Consider the following 17479-nt stretch of genomic DNA (forward strand, 5'->3'; position numbering starts at 1 on the left):
CTTTCCACATCTTTGCCACAGTAAAGGAGTCCTGGTAATTTTACACTAAATACCCAGTCATTACATGTGGGCAGAAGTCTTTAATTCTTCAGTGATCAAGGACAAAAAATGGGGTTTGGGGGTCTGTGTTGAGTAGGAGGAAAGAAAAATATCTTCCAGCATTGTTGATTAAAGATGAATGGGATCATATCTGGTAACTTTGCTTATACAGGGATTTTTTTTGAAACAGGTTTTCTGCCTCTCTTGATCATTGGGGAGGGGATGGGCAATGTTGCCTGATAGTTGTCCTATTTGGTCACTGAGGATTCTGAGAGCAGTGAGGGGCTAATTCCTCCTAAAAAACGTAGTACTTGGCATAAGAGATTAGCAGAAATGCTGACAAACATTTGATGATAAAAGGGCTGTCATGTTGGGTGTTAAATACACCTATGATGTTAATATTGTAAGGTATTATTTGGGAGAAAAACTCACATTGATTGGCTCTATTTGTGTAATAAATGGATAACTACGGCGGCTCTTTGAACTTTTGGGCCTTTCAGCAAAAGCTCCTGATAGACACGAGAATTAATTCTGTTACAAAATTTAATAATTTTTGAAAGATTATGATAATTAATATTATATTTAAGATAGGTACATATTTAAGTTAGTCAGTAATGTCCATAATTAAATACAAAATGACAACAATGACCAAAATGATTACTTGAAGTGGTTTCTAAATGAGATCTTTTAAGGCTATTGTAGCCAATTTTCTCTGGCCAAGTATATTCTAAAATATATAGTAGAAGTCAAAGGAAACAAGTGATGTAATATATAATTAGTTTCTTTGTATCCAAGAGGGGCGGGGAGGGGGGAGGTTAGCCAGGAATTGGTAAAGGGCCACGAAAAATGATTACATTGTATAATGTTGAATATAATAATTATCCTGAAATTTTTTTTTTTTAAGTTTCAAAGCAATAAAAATTTCATTATGGTGTACAAAGCATGTGATCTGGGGAGAAGAGTGAAATCCAAGGAAGGCAAGACACAACTTCAAGGCACTAAGTAAGTGGCCTGCAATTAGAAGTACACCGGCACCTCTCAGATCGAAGTGAGAAACTCATTTTTTTTCCCAAGTGCTATGAGAGCATAAAGAGGCTTTTAAGGGCTTTTCGGATGTGCAGAGTGCTTCCCCCTGTAACAAGGTTCACGATTTTTTGATTTCTACCAATAAAGTTCCAAATTGTTTCCAAATGCCCTTGAACCAATTTAATAATCCAGTCTATACATAAGCTCTGCTTTTTAAAAACATTAAAATTGAAATATGTTTATGTGCATACTTTTTGACCTGTCATAACTATATCCCTCAGATTGAATAGCATACTTTAGTGCAATGTGCAAGTTCCTCCTTTTTACATAAAGCCATTTTCATGCATTTTCTTGGTCCTAAGGAAGTTTCAGACTAAAATAGTGCATCAAGAGGACTGGCATAATCAGCCTCACTAAAAACAGCTTGATTAATACTAAATATGTCCTAGTTCCTAATCAATTATGTTAATGAAGTCCCAGGCACATCTGCAAGCCCTGACAAAGCCCATGATCTCAGCGTCGTCTGTTAATATAAACTCTTTGGGAAGCTGCTCAGTGTTAGCAGCCTAAGTCCAAGGACTCTGCTTTTCAGAACATTAAAAGTAGATACTGACAAAAGACTTGTGAACCTGAAACATTGCTACTTTATTCACTTAAACCTAGTACTGGGTTTTAGGATGAAAGGTCAAATTAAAGTACTCTTTAAATATAATGATAGAGCCTAAGTGTCCCACTTAACAAATGACACATCCTTTTCCAAATGAAAGATTGATAGGTAGAACATTTACTACTTGGTGTTTTATGAATCTCTGCGAGGAGATAAGTTGGATCCAAACATTTGAATAATCTGACTATCTAAGTCTGCCTCAAATTGGGGAATCTGAGTTTCCTGATTTATGTCCATCTCACAACAACAACAGAATTAGAATCGATGAAAGTTTAGGTGACACTATTATTTATAGGCTGTCTCTTGCCCTGTAAACATTGGGGCCAGAAGATAGTAAATTGTCAGTTTTGTGTCAAATTATCTCAAGTCACATGAGCTATTATAGTCTAAGCTCCAAAAGAAATTCAACTCTGACTTCTCTCTCTCTCTCTCTCTCTCTCTCTCTCTTTACTTTTTTTTGACTGAGTTCTATAAAACTTGTACTAAATCACTTGCTTACTCTCCAGGTAAATGATGCATAACAGTAGCCAGTATGAGATGACACAGAGTTTTTGTTGCTTTATTACCCTCAGTATAAACTCAGTACAGCTTAGTACAGTTAAGAAGACTTAAACATATTTAACTTCTATCAATTAAAAGCATGTAAAGAAGATGACGAAAGCTAAAAATTTATGTTTTTTAAAACCATATATGATAGAAATGAGACGTGCAAAATCATGGGTTACTCAAAACGAAATACTTAACTCTAATTATATGAGATAAACGTTTAACCTGCTTTACCTATCTATTGATTAAGCTTAAAGTTTATCAAGTGCTATGGACTGAATCGTGTCCCCCCAAATTCATATCTGGAAGCCCTAATCCCCCATATGATTATATTGGACATGGAACCTTTAAGAAGGTAATTAAAGTTAAATGAGATCATTAGGGTAAAGCCTGATCCAATAAAACTGTTCCCCTTATAAGAAGAGGAGGTGACAGCAGAATTCTCCTCTCTACTATGTGAAGAAATAGTGAGAAAGTAGCCCTTTGCAACCAGGAAGAGAGCCCTCACCAGAACCAAACCATGCTAGTACCCTAATCTTGGACTTTCAGCCTCTTGAACTATCCGAAAATAAATTTCTGTTATTAAACCACCCAGTTCATGGTATTGTGTTACGGCTCCCCAATCAGAGTAAGACACCAAGGTTGATCAGGAATTTAAGAACTTATACATCAAGAAGAAATTGTATTTACATAATTCTCTCTCACACACAAATGATGTCTGGATCCAAGTCAGTGAACAGGCCAAGTGAAGGCATGGAAACTGTGGACCATGGGAAGCTCTCCCTACCCAAGACAGTCACATTTAAAAATAAATAAGTAAAAGACCAGTCTGGGCCAAATAAAATGTGTTTGAAGATGAATTGCACAAGAAACAAAAGTTTCATACCCTGGGCTAGATCTAGACCATTCTCTATATATTCAAGAAGCTCAGTTGATTTGGCATCTTTGAATAAGTTGCTCGTGAGCCTTAAATTATGGCCTTCAATGACCAAACAAAATTCTTCTTCCTTTTTTTTTTTTTTTTTTTTTCAGACTGGTACTAATACAATACTGCCTTAACCGGCTACATGAGAATTTTATTTAAAATTTGCAACTGGTAATTCATCCAATTTGTGTAGCTGGCAAAGCCAAACTATGTTACATACTATACAATACATTGTTATAATTTACAAGTAAAATGTGATTCTCCCACCCCCACCCCATTCCCATTAGCATTTCTCTTGTTCCCTTGTGAACCATTCTGGACTGCTTAGGTACTTGGCATGAAACATTTTGTGTTTACCCAGACAATGAGAAATCAAAATTTCTCCATGAAAGGCAATCCAGTCATTCTGAAGGATATTTGGCTAACTATAGGTCCCTCGGGTGACTAATATTAAATTAGGAGCATTTAAAATATATATATAGTTTCCCTCCACCTCACTCTCAAATCATCCAGAAATTTGCTTCTCAAATGTGATCCTGGACCAGCAACATCAGTAACCCTTGGGAGATTGAAAAAAAGGCAGAATTTCAGGCCCTGACCCAAACCTACCAAACCAAAATCTGTGTTTTCACAAGATCCCCAGATTATCTGTGAGTACCTTCAATTTTGAGAAGCATTGCAGAGTACTCTTAACTGCCAACAGTACATGATGTTTCCATTGTAAAACTGCATGAAATCTAAAGGGTTAAACTTTATGTCTTCCTATTTCAAAACTTATTGCTGTCTCAGAAGACAAGAGGGGAGGATCCCCAAACTCCAATGTCTGCATTGTAATATAACAGAAAAATTTCTGGGCATTGAACCAGAAATCCAGGGCTGGAGTCCCAGTCCTACTATTTACTTATTTAGCACAAATAAATTTGAAGTCTTCATTTGTTAGTTGTTAATAACAATGTCTACTTTACTAGGTTTTTGAATGTCCACTGTAAAATAGATACTGGTGTAGCAAACATAATATTCTAAATAAACATGAGCTGAAGAGAGCATAGCCACAGGCATGGATGGCTTGGTCAGGATCTGGCTAGACAAGTACATAGAACATGCTGGTGTAAGAACATAACTTTAGGGAAACTTCACCTGCTCAACTGCTCAGATCCTTCCCTGGCTATTGAATGTGAAACATAAATGTATAGCCAAAAAAGATCGTTGGGATCTATGGTCGATTGGAAAAAGCATCACTCACCAAGGCATTTGAATTTAATTTAAAAAGTGAAAATAAATAAGGGACTATTTGGAGCAAGCTACCAAGTTCTGATGGCTAGTGTAAAACTATTGATGGGAGCTGTAAGATTTGTAACTCATAAACATAAACTAATGGTTCTCAAAATTTACTGTGTACAAGACTCAGCTGAGGAACTTGTAAAAAAATGTAGATTATTATTCTCTGAGTTGCAAGAGAATCTGATTCACTAGATCTAACATCTGGTAGGAATATGCATTTTTAACAGACTTTACAGATGATTTTGATGCTGCCAATCTACTAGCTATTTGTGAAAAGTTGTGCTAAGCTGAAAATATGTAGTCATAGGAGAATTTCTTAAGTTTGTTCTTATCAAGTAAAAAATCAGCAGTTATAGTTTTATTCTAACTTTATTTAGAACACCTCTCTGTCTTAGTAATAATGATATCAGTAGTTTATAAATAAAGAACTTGAGCATTTAGGCATCATATTTAAGGTCATCCAAGTAGAAAATGACAGAAACAGAATGTAAACCCAGATCTGTGTAATTCTAGAGAAGAGGCTGCCAATCACTATACCATGTTCCAAGGCACAAAGTTCCCACCATTTCTCTAAGTAACAAGAAATGGTCAATAGGACCTGGATCACCTTTGTAGGAGGGGTTTGGAGGATACGTGACATGAACTGAAATTCTCTGACACTTTCTTTTCAATATTGGGAGATTCATTTTTGGAATGGTGTTTAAGAGGGAGAAGATAGGTAAGCAACAGAGGAGAGAACAGGTTACATTAGCATATAATTCCAGCTAATAGCCATATAATATTTTCTTGAGTTGCATGTATGCATTTAGAATTCTACCTGGGTGTTCCATGGGAAACTGTCATGTGTGAGTCTGTACCTGTCACCTTCCTGTTCCTCCTCCCCAGGCCTGTTTTATTTCTATGGTTTCCCACCATATGGCACCACTTACGGCACCACTGTGCACCTGGATATCTAATCCAGCAAGCATAGAATCATTCTAATTCCTTGTTCTCCCACACACCTATATCCAATTAGATACTTAGTCCAGTTGATTCTCTGTTCAAATATCTCTCTGATTCATATGCTTTTCTCTATCAACTATACCACTGCTTAGTTCAGACCTTAAAACTTGTTTGGACTATTTTTATCCCAAGTGCCTGCAACCAATCTCATACTAGCCACTAGGGTCTAGCCAGTAGCATGACACCAAGTTAATTTTTGTAAATAAGCATGTCTATTCCATCCAATGGAAAGTCACCATCTTGTATAGAAAAAAGAAATCTTTTAGCTTAGGAGGAAACATTAGAGCTTGTATATATACAACCAACTAACATCCATTGCCTGTAGGGAAGAGAACTGGGTAGTTGGAGGATAGAGCCAGGAGGGAAACTTTTTACCCTACATCATTTTTGAAACTTCTAAATTTTGAGTTGTGTGAATGTATCAAAAATTTTAAAGGAAAATAAAAATTGCTTGGCTGGGTGAAATAGCATAAAGTCATAGATTAACAAAATGCAAACACAACCAGAAATTTAAAAAAATTTTTAAAAAAAAGGAAAGAAGGAAGGAAAGGGCTAGATAAAGTATGAACAGAAAATGTCAATAAATGTATCTGCAGACTGTGTATATCAGGAATTTATTTTACTATCAGTGTTTTATAATAAGGCTTTAAAAATAAAAATAAGTTGCAAGCTTAGCTTACAAGGTTTTTCATGACCTGCCCTCGAAACGCCTTTCTATCAGCCCTCCTAAGCCCTCTTCATTCCCCTCCTCCTCCTTTCTCTTCTTGCTGAACTACTTATACTTCTGTGGACCCAACTCCTTTCCTTCTTTTCTCTGTGCCTTCACATATGCCGACCCTTGTGTTTGTAATGCTCATGCCTCCCTTGCCTGCTTGACGAACTCCTATTCTTGGGACTTAAGCTGTACATTCACCTCTCCTGAGAGTCCTCTTCATCTCTTCCAAGCAGAACTAGGCCCTTGCTTCTTTAAGCTTTCACAGTACTTTGTACTGACGTGTTTTTGGTCCCTACCACATCATGATAGTCAGCACATCTCTTAGAACCCAGCAATCAAGGCAATCCTGGAGGTCATGTGCTTTTTAGGGTTCTGCTGGACTGCACCCTGTCCTGGGCCTAGGAGTCTGTAACGCTGATAGGATATAGTCACTTTGAGTTTCTTCTCTTATACACTCCAGATCCCAGGACTCTCAGATATTTTTCCAGACAGTCCTTACTCTGATGTCAGTAACTGCATGGGCCTGTTCCTGGATGAATCCTCATAAATGTGATCACTTCTAGTCTCAAGGGGTGGCCAAAGCCAGAACATGGCTGTTAAATAGAGTACACAGATCTTGAACAAGCTGGCTGGGGTGTCCACATATGCATACAGAAGGTCCCTTCCAGTGTGAAACGGAGCTAGAGGCGGAAAGGGGGCTGTGATCTGGGGGAAATCTTCATGTGCACTCTTGCAAAAAATTAGAGGTACACTTGGCTTAAATTAAAACTTGCATGTTTTAATGTAAACTGAGTCTTGGCAGGGCAGAAACTTTTCCATTAATCTATGAATCTCCAGTACTTTGAACAATATCTGGCATGATCCCATGGTTAGGATTTAATAAATAACAATTAAATAAATTAATGAATGAATACTTGGAGCAGTGACTTTAAATTTCCAGCAGAATTGATTATGGCACTCCCCTCTCCATATTTTATGGATCTTGGAACATCAAATTTTAAAGAATCAATTGGTAGTAGTCGAATTAACTACTAATTGTATATAGCACTAGTTATGGAGTATGTATGTGTGTATACAGATAATTTTATCCTGACAATAGTCCTAGGAGGTCAGTGTTATTCTTATTCCATCTTAGAGATAACAAAAGTCATCATCACAAAATTTCAGTAACTTCCTAAGTTTACAAAGCTAGTAAAAAATGGAGCTTAAATTCAAACCCAGAAATTCTGGCACCAGAATCTTCAGACATCAAATCAAACAAGTTGTGTTAAAACTGCAAGAATTGCAAAGCAGCTCTTATCCATTTGTCCCTATTTTTTCTGGCTTAGCTTCCAGGGTACTAAGCTGGTCATCCTTCTGGAAGCTGAAGGTCACCAATACAGAATCTTAACGAGAAATTTTTGGTTGTTTAAAAAGGATCAAATTGGAATTTCAGAGAAAGTAAATTATAGTTTATACATACTAAAACCATGTAGTAAAATATTCTATTTTGATGTTGCTTTGTTACTGTTTTGTTTCGTTCTTCTACATTCTATTTTAACTGCAATAGAAATTTTTATTAAAAAATAAAAATAAAGTACTTGCCTTCAATAGTAGAAGATGCTGGAGTGGGCATGGGAGCTTGTTCTGTTGGTAACGGAGGAGGTATGGCTGGGCTTTGTCCTGTGCATACAATGCAGAGGCAGGTATTGAAAAAGAGTATTAACAAATTTAATATCCACAACTAAAATAGCTAGATCTGTCCCCTACATACATAATTCATAATACTGAATATAAATTCATATTATTGTGCAATAAGAAAACGGTTATTAAGTGAGATCTTTAAGAGGATACTTTCACAGCTTCATTTATCTTCAGAACTATTGCTGAATATATTATTTTTCATAGATGTACATACAATGTTAAATATATCTACTGGACTTCATTAATGGAAAATTACATGCGATCAAATAAAGCAATTTATTTTCAATATGCACTTTAAATTATGGAACTAAAAATCATAGAAGCCGAGAGAAATCCTAATTTAGAGAAAAAATACCATTTTTTTTCATTTAACTAAAAAGTCTCAAATGATATAATAGGGCCATAAAAGAAGGTTGAAATTCATAGGCCTTTTGATATTGAATAGGTACATTTTCTCCTGCCAAAATAAATGATCTGTCGTTAAGTAAATAATGAGCCAAAGGGAAAATATATTCAGTTTTATAGAATCTTGAAAGGTTCTCTTAAGTCTCTGTGCTTATTTTGAACTGTAAAAAACCTCACAATCATTTCTGAGTGCTTCTTTATTCCAAGTGATTCCTTTAATTAACCAATACCATCCAGGCCATGAACTGTAAACATTAACTATCATATATAATCCCATGTGAAATGCTTGAAAAGTGTTTTATCATTAATTTTTATTCTACAAACTCCTGACGTGTTTTTTATCCAGGAATTGATGTGGGTCTGTGTACATTTAAAAATCTCCCTGACAACTAGATATTATCAAATGTCAGTAGATCTGCCTTCTTACTAGAAGTATTCCTTTTTTAGAAATCTTCAAAATTAGTTCTCTGAAGCAAATTATAGTTTAGCAAGCGGTGCAATCAGAGTTGCACACATACCACGTTCCAAGCCTAGGCCTTCATGCTGAGTACAACTTAGTATCCACTCATTACAGAATATTCTGCCAGTTGTTAAACTCATAGACTTGATGCTTGAGCATGTTCAAGTATGCGTAAAAGCAAAGCATATTGTTTTATAACATACAGGCCATATACACAGAAAAATATCAGTACATATTATTGTTAATATTTTTTCCTCATGGAAGCAAAGATTTCACAGAAACATGATAAAACATGGAAGTTCTTTTTTTAGTGAGCAAAGAAAAAGTAAGGCTGAGAACACTAAAAAGAAGCTTGATCCACATTAGTTTTCCTTAGATAACATTTATATGGTGCTTACTATGTGCCAACAATGATCCCAACAGTTCTTATGTATTAAGTCATTTAATCTTCACAAGATCTTTAGGATGTAGGTTTCATCCTCATTTTATAGTTTTGAAAACTGAGGGGAACAGGGGAACAGGCTGCTCAGCTCCTAGCAGTGGAGCTGGATTTCGATGCAGGCTACAGAGGTGCAGTGCTCAAGCTCCTCTCTGGCTGCCTCAGGCTGGCATAAGGATTATCTTCTCTAAGGACTTCATGACTGCAACTGAACAGTGACAGAGTGAAGCTGCCACCTTAAGTTTCCACCTTCTTTGGGGTCAAAGGGATATATACATACTTGGAAAGATGTATTCCTAAGCCTTGCTTGAGAACTCTTCTTAAAAAAATATTTGTAAGTTCAAATGGTATTTTGCAGTTTTTAATAACCTATCAAGAGCGTAGATTTAAGAAGGAGTCAATTAAATGATGAAAGCCATGAATATAAATCAATTGTTTCTAAATGTTAAGGATTTCAAAAATATCTTCTGAGACTGTTGCCTGTTGAATCTAAGCTGCTTTCTAACCCATCGTATACTTCTGTGAACAGGAGTGAATGTGTAATCATAGTCTCTCACAGTCTTGATGAGCTCTTCAGAAATTTATTATAAAATATATGAAATTCTTTCTTCAGGGAATTACACATAATTTACACTATGAAATACTCTTAGATTTACCTGGAGAGACTATAAAGTAATTATTTCTTTAAAGTAAAACCTTACTGAGCACTTACTATATACCAACACCGAAAGATCATTTAACCCCAACTTGCCTTCAAGAAGTTTCCAATATACTGGCTAAAACAGGCATATAGACAGAATGTAGACAGATCATAATATTATGGTGTGATGATGATAAGTAATATATAAAGGGATGATGTTGTAGAAAGATCCCTGGAGGAGATTGAAGTAATGGACGAAAGGGAATTTGCTAGGTAAAGAAGGGGGCAGGGGAAGGGAGAGATTCCAGGTAGAGTATGTGATAAAAAAAAAAAAAAAGCCAAAATATGTAGATCTATTATAACAAACAAGCTGGTGCTTCAGCAGAAAGTACAATATCCAGTTTATATCAGAAATTCATTACAAATGTAATCAATCTATCATGCTGTCTGAAATGGCTGACTACATGGTGGGGAGGTAGTAGATGCAATGGGGCAGTGGGCTTAAAGAGAAAAAGAAGAAGGCAGATGACTGCCTGCCTCCACGGTGACAGTGATCAGTAGCCCTGGCAGGAAATTATTAACTCAGGACAAGTTTTTGTTGTGTTAGGGAGCAAGGAAACAAATGAGGCAGGTCATACTTGAGCATGAGACTTGACTTTAGTACTGATTTACAGAAAATCATTTTTTACGTTCAAATAATCCTATTGAAATCAGAGACCATTTTTCTGTGTGAATAAATATATTATATATTACACACGATATTATATAATAAATTATATTAAATATAATATTATATTTATAATATAATTTAAAAATGAAAGTCAATTTATTTAGTATAAAGACTGTTTGCTTAGGAGTCAAATGGGTATAAGTGAGGGTTTCAGCTCCACTACTTACAAGGTATGTAAACTGGAAAATCTCATGTCATCTCCAAGCCTCAGTTAGGGCTCTTATAAAAGGAGTATAGGTTTTAGAGATGTTATGAGAATTCAATGACAGAGCACCCAACACATAGTAGATACTCAAAATATTAATTCTTTTTCCCATAACGTATTTACAATTTAAATCCCATCTAATTACACAAGAGGATTTGAAGCTGGCTTTTGAAGAAAGAAAACAATAACAAAGATAAAATTGAACATGACGGAAATAGAATTCATTTACAAAAAAGAGTGTTACAATTTTATTAGGAATATATTCCTTTGGAATTCTTGAGGATTGTTACTCTCTGAAAGAAAGATTTAAGTTGTTGAAATTTACAACGGAGCTCTAAAGGCGTCCTTCATTTTACAAGCTATTAACTGAAAATCCCTCCGACATTCAAACGTAGGAAGTTGGCTTTATTTTTGTTCTTTGAGTGATTTTGGCTGGCTTATTTCCATAATATCTGAATGGCATATTTGTAAACTGCCAATATTTTGGTGTTCTTAGTTTTTTCTCACACATGTCAATTTGGTTGTTTTTGGTTTAGTCAAATTCTGTTGGGGATAGTATACAGTGTGCATTCCTTCTGATAATCTAAGTTACTGATGTTTACTTTGCTAGAAATGATGAATGGGATTACTCAGAATCGCAAGTGAAGTCGGAGGCTATGAGCTGAATTCAGATTGCATGAGAAAATAACACAGTTCACCCTTCTAAAGTTTAATCTATCTAGTGTCTTTATGAATGAGATTCCTTGGTCAAAAAACATTTCTAGACAACTGAAGCTTATCCCCTATATCTTGTAACAAATGTTGAAATTTTTTTTTTCTAATGCCTGAAATAGACTTTATTCTGTAAGTCCTCATTGCATTTTCCATAGGAATTGAGAGTCACACCCAGAGGTCTATACTTTCAAAGGACCTTCAGTCCTGCAAACAATAAAAGCAGTAGATGATGGGATGGGGAAAATGTATGGATCACTAGTAAGTGGCCACTGAGTTAAAATTCATTTACATTTTTAAAAAATGTAAGGTGTGAAAACATTACAAATTCTTATCCCAATTTGTTCTTTTAGGTTCATTGAAGGCATCTGTAAATCTATGACTAAAATCAAAGTGAGAGGCTGTGTATTTAGTAAGGAAATGATAGTCAAATTTATTACAGTAGTAAAATTACATATACATTGGTATAAAGTTTCCTAAACTATTTTTTTGTAACATGTAGAATAATATTTTTAGAGTTTAGAATTTAACAATACTAAAATTAAATAAAAACATTTAACAATTTTGATTAAATAAGCTTTATGTTTTAGGCTGAGATGTGATTGTGTTAGGACCCTGTATTAATAGGGACACCTTGACTTTCGAGTTTCTTTGGACCACATACAAATGGAGTAAAGAGACCATAGTAATATACGTGCCAACAACTCCTCCTTTCCGACCCCATCTATTAAAAAAATTGAATTAACATTCATATAATAGTCCCAGATTTGCAAATTTTCCAGTTAAACCGAGACTTCTGCAAGTGGGAAGCATCAAAAGAAGTTCAGGAGTTTGATTGAGATGGACAGGTTAAGAAAGTTTTTATTTCAACCATAGACATCTCTCTGCCTAGCACTTGTGTGCTGCGAAATTTCACCACTGCACTTTGCATCCCGTTTCTGCTCGCCACAAGCCTCTCAGCCCCAAGAACAACCCTACAGTCCTATGCAAAGAAAGGTACAGCAGTGTGAAAGAGACCTGGATGGAAAATCAGAGAGAAAGAGAAACAGACACAGAGACACAGACAAAGAACAAGAGAGAAAGGCAGAGAACGAAAGACACAGACTGAAAAGACCAGAGACATAAACAGATATTTGGTGGGAATATAAGGAGGAAAAAAAAAAAAGAAAAAGAAAAAGAAAACAAGACAGTTCTTACCATTATAACTTCTGCCTTGTCCTATCATAGAACATGTGATTGCAGAATTTTTTTGTCCAATATCTCAGTTTTTTAAAACTAATGCTTTGCTCCTGCAGTCAGGGGCAAAAGGCTTAACTGCAAAGACTTATCCTTAACAACAGAGATGCATTTTTAAAGCTTATGACACTAAGCTTTACAATATATTGTCCTGTATATGGTACGTTGCACAGATCTATGAATTGGGATTTCAGATGTCTAGTCCAGACCCCCATGCATTCATTAAATATTTTAATGTGCATTCCTTGAGTAGTTATTATACAACATGCATAAAGCTTGCACTGAGGATACAATGATGTATGTGATGGACAAGACATGCCTAACTGCCATGGAGAGACTTGGTCTTGCGGAGAGGACAGACAGTCAACAAGCAATTATCACTTAAATTAGGTCTCAGTTGTTTCAGGGTAAAATGAGAACAATAATATCTGCTCTAGCTGGGTTGTTGTAGGTGTTTATGGTGACAATAGTATAAATGAAATCACTGAGGTACAACAGTAAAGAAAGGGCCCTGTTGTCACGGAGCTTTCATTAGAGATAGGAGACAGGTGCAAAACAAGCCAAACAGAATATTCCAGATCTCCTAAATACAGGGCAATCAAATTGGAGTGGAGAGATAGAGAATGACTGAAAGAAGGAGACTACACTAAATTGGATAGTAAAGGAAGAGTAGGGCCACCGCTAAGCAGGACCTCACTAATCTACATGGAGTTTTGTGCAAATTAGACAAGCTCACATAGAACATTCTAGGATGTTTGTGAGAGATTGGATTTGTTCTTAGAAAAACAGTAAGCTGTTGAAGGGTTTTAGCTTGATAGGTAGGTTTTTAAAAGGTGACTGGCTGCTGTGTTTGTGGAGAAAAGGATATGAGAAGTAGCAGGAGATCAGTTGGAGACTATTGAAATAACCCAGGTGAGAGTTGATGCTGGCTTGGACTAGGTGGGTTGCAGTGGAGAGTCAGTCATTTATTCATACAACAACTATGTATTGAGTGCCTACTCAGTACCAGGCACTATTCTAGGACATGGAGTTAAAGCAGTAAACAATACAGACAAAATCCCCTAATTCATGAAGCCACAATTCTAGTGGGCAGACAAAAATAGCAACAAAATAAGTAAAATGGAAATGGAATAAGTGTCCTATCAAAAATTTCATTAGGGAAGGGTCATAAGGAATGCCTGTTCAGAGTAATGGGTGATTTTAAATATATGGTCATTAAAAAACAGAAGTTGTAGAGAAGCAGATAAATTTAGAGTACATTTTATGGTAGACTCAATAGAATGTTTTAATGAATTTGATGTGGCAAGTGAGGAAAATAAATCAAGGATGACATTCACAATTTTACTTGAGCATCTGGGAACGAGTGAGTATAGTACCCAAATAGGGGCAGCAAGTTTTCCATTCACCTAGCTACTTGACAGTTATGAATTAGTTGCTTAGTCATTATCGTCACCTGCATTATTGTTTTCAGTTTTGCCAAAGTATCTGTATAGAAGGTCACTGAAGAATATAGTTACCTTATTGGGTTATTACAATAATACATCTTACTGGCAATTAATTCTCAAGATTTTTCACTTAATTTTAGAAAAGTTTTAAGCAAATGGATTATTTAACATAACTTGGCTACACGACCCTACTATAAGGTGTTTAAAACACCAAAAGCTTCAACTTCTTAGATCAAAGAGCACCCTTCAGGCCAAAATGTATCTGCAGGAACAGTTCTTTTGCTTCTTGATAAAAAGCTTCTCTAATATTTCCATGTGTTATTATACATTTGCTTATTCACTTTGATGGAAAGCAAGAAATGGTAGCCAAATACATATTTCATACATTCTTTTGATTAAAAATGATAAAGGTAATATAAGTGTTTTTTCTTCCTCATCTCCAATTTATGAAGTAGAGATAATTTTCCATGGAACAGCCAACCAAAGAAAGGAAATAAGGTTGATTCAAGATCATATCATTGTTCCATTTATCCTTGTACCTTGTTTAAGGCAGAATACCTGATGTTTAGGTTGTAACAAAAATAGATGCATAGAATTATAATCATAGAGTTCAGGGATTTGAAAGATACTTTTGAAATCAGCTACTACAACACCCTCATTTTTAATATTAATTTCACATTTTTAATTTTTAAAATTGGTCTCTGGAAGGATAAGTAGCTTAACCAAGGTCACACATTGAGAGTAAACCCAACTGAAAATTAAAGTTTCTTTACTCCATTTTATATTTCTATTTATTTAACTATCTGTTTGGAAGGTCAAGATAAATGCCAGTTATTTTATCTGTCATCATGAATGTCTTATAACCCTTGGAAGATCTGAAAGTATTTACTTCCTAAGGTAAAAAAATTTATCATTTTCTTCAAATTCTCAGTGATAAAATTGCCTAGGACATGGCTGATTCCAGTCATTCCTCCAAGGCTAGCTCTTTTAGGTATTCCTTGACTCATATATCCACCCTTGTCAACCATTTTTGCTCCAAAGTACCTAGCGTACATGTCATCTCCTGCTCTCAATGCATTTGTTTTTTTGCAAGTTTTTTTTTTTGTTTGTTTGTTTTTTGTTTTAAATCACCACTAGGCTAAAAACAAGTTGAAGACAGAATCTGGAATATATTAGGCAATCAACACATATTTAGTAAAGGACAAAGAATTATTAAAAGTGAAAATGAGCAATAAAATGAATGAGCAAATAAATGAATGTTGCTAAATGCCACTCTGTTATACTGTCTTTACAGTGTTTTAGTAAGAACAGACTAAATTACAGTATTTTTAGTTCTTGGTAGAGTATAAAATACTTCCCTTGGTAGAGTATAAAATACTTCCAAAGATATAAAATAAAACTTTATTTATTTTTCATTTTTTCAAATCATTTATAGTCCTAGATTAAAATATTTTTTTTTCTTTTTGAAAGAAGTTACTAATTTTTTATGAGTAGAACACCAACTTTTCAATGAAAGTGGAAGATGGATGCATTTATCCTTGGTTAGTGGGAAAAACTGAGCTAACACTCAAAGATGTCTGGTAGCTTTATTAGTTAAACAGCTCAATCAAGATATAACACTTGCAATATATTCTGAAAATGTGCAGCACCCCTCAAGGAGAAAGACTGTGCAAGTTACCTACTGTGTTATCTTTCAGCCTAAAAAAATCTGTACCCATATATGTAACTTGAATAGCATTTTAGTGCCAGAGATGCCTTAAAGTTCACTGAGAACACTGAAATCCAAAGAAGTTAGAGGACTTCCCAAATTCATCCAATGGCTTATAACTAGGAACCAGGTATGCAGATTCCCCGTGCAGCGCTCTTCACACAATAATATGTTGTCTCTGTGGTGCCTGTGTTTATTTTAGAAATAGCACAAGGAGGACAGAGAGCAAAATATAGGATGAAATTTAGAATAGTGCTAAAAATGTTTAAGTACAGACTAATATTATATTGTTATATTATGTTTTAGAATTCTATAGTCAATGATATAATTTTATAACAATTAAATGAAAAAATATTTTTAAGTGCAATATTTTATATTATAGTAGGATGATATTAATGAACATTTCAATTATTGTTCCATTTGAAGATGATTTAAAATACAAAGAACACATGTTTTCAACCACCAGTTACGATAATTCAACATTCAAAGTTATAGTAAATTCTAATTAAGTCTCTGAGATGCTGTTTTTCAATGCCAAAAATATTTAGTATTCTTTACCAAAATGGAGATGCCTATTCTCTGAGGTCTTAAATGGTAGGAGTAGCTATAGGATAAAAATGAATCATTTTATAAATCAGTTTTTCTACATGGCACATATTTAAAAAATTACATTTATGTGTAAATTATTTAAGCATGTAATTAAGCAGAATTTAAAATGCATGATTTTTAAGTAAGACCACAAAATTTCAATAAAACTTTCAGCTAAAATCTCAGGTTTTGTTTATATCTCTAAGTGTTCCCCTCCCCTTCACATGTTAACATACCGACTGACTGATGAATAATAAGCTAATATTCATGCAATTTAGTTGATCATTGTTACTAATACAGTAGAGGTACCAGTTATGATAAGGTTGTTGCTTACCAACCAAGTAATTATAGCACGGCATATTCCTGCATATGGGCCCATTTAATATGTCAGAGCTCTCAAGTCAAAATGTAATAGTTCAGGTTTTATATTCAGTATTACTTTTCAGAGATACAGCACATTTAGTGATTTACTCAAAGACAAAATCAAATGATACCTAATTACTGAGCACTGGGAATGTAAGTGGCCACAAGAAAGGTGAGAAAATAAGAGAAAAGATGGTTCCCAGAGGCAAAATCATTACATTTGCAAAACGTATTATAATAATTTAAAAGTAGAATGACAAATTCACTTCTTAAGAGGTAGGAGGCTTGACATTTCTGTAAACTACCTAAACATGGAGAATAAATAATTCCTCCTGTTTCCTGTCTTTACTGGTTGTTTGACTTCAGGATTTTACCAAAGAGGTTATTGACAAAAAGCAGCTAGGACTGTTGATTGCAAAATCAGTTCCCGAACTACTAGAATCTGTTGTTTTCACCCTCAATAACTTCAAGACCCACCAAGAACCTTATAGATACACTTACTCTATGTTCTCTTTCATCTCACTTTGCTGTCACTCTAACCACTAAGAATAAAATTTACACTTAAAAATTTAACCATGGAACTGGGTGATATTTTATCAGGTTTATCCAGCTTAATGGCTACCCAGGACATTTTAAAGTAAACCATAGCCAAGATTCCCTCAACA

At 34.9% G+C, this 17479-nt stretch overlaps 1 protein-coding gene across 15 annotated transcripts in view; it reads right to left on the reverse strand.

Moving 5' to 3' along the window:
• TRDN (triadin) overlaps window positions 1–17479 on the reverse strand; it is a 387419-nt gene that overhangs the window by 222243 nt on the left and 147697 nt on the right. For all 15 annotated transcript variants that reach the window (XM_063096118.1, XM_063096115.1, XM_063096120.1 and 12 more), the window contains exon 10: window positions 7786–7863. In XM_063096118.1, the coding sequence (XP_062952188.1) occupies window positions 7786–7863 (78 nt within the window). The remainder of the gene's footprint in view (window positions 1–7785; window positions 7864–17479) is intronic.

This window comes from Cynocephalus volans, chromosome 5 (assembly GCF_027409185.1).
Source record: "Cynocephalus volans isolate mCynVol1 chromosome 5, mCynVol1.pri, whole genome shotgun sequence".
Lineage (NCBI taxonomy): Eukaryota > Metazoa > Chordata > Mammalia > Dermoptera > Cynocephalidae > Cynocephalus > Cynocephalus volans.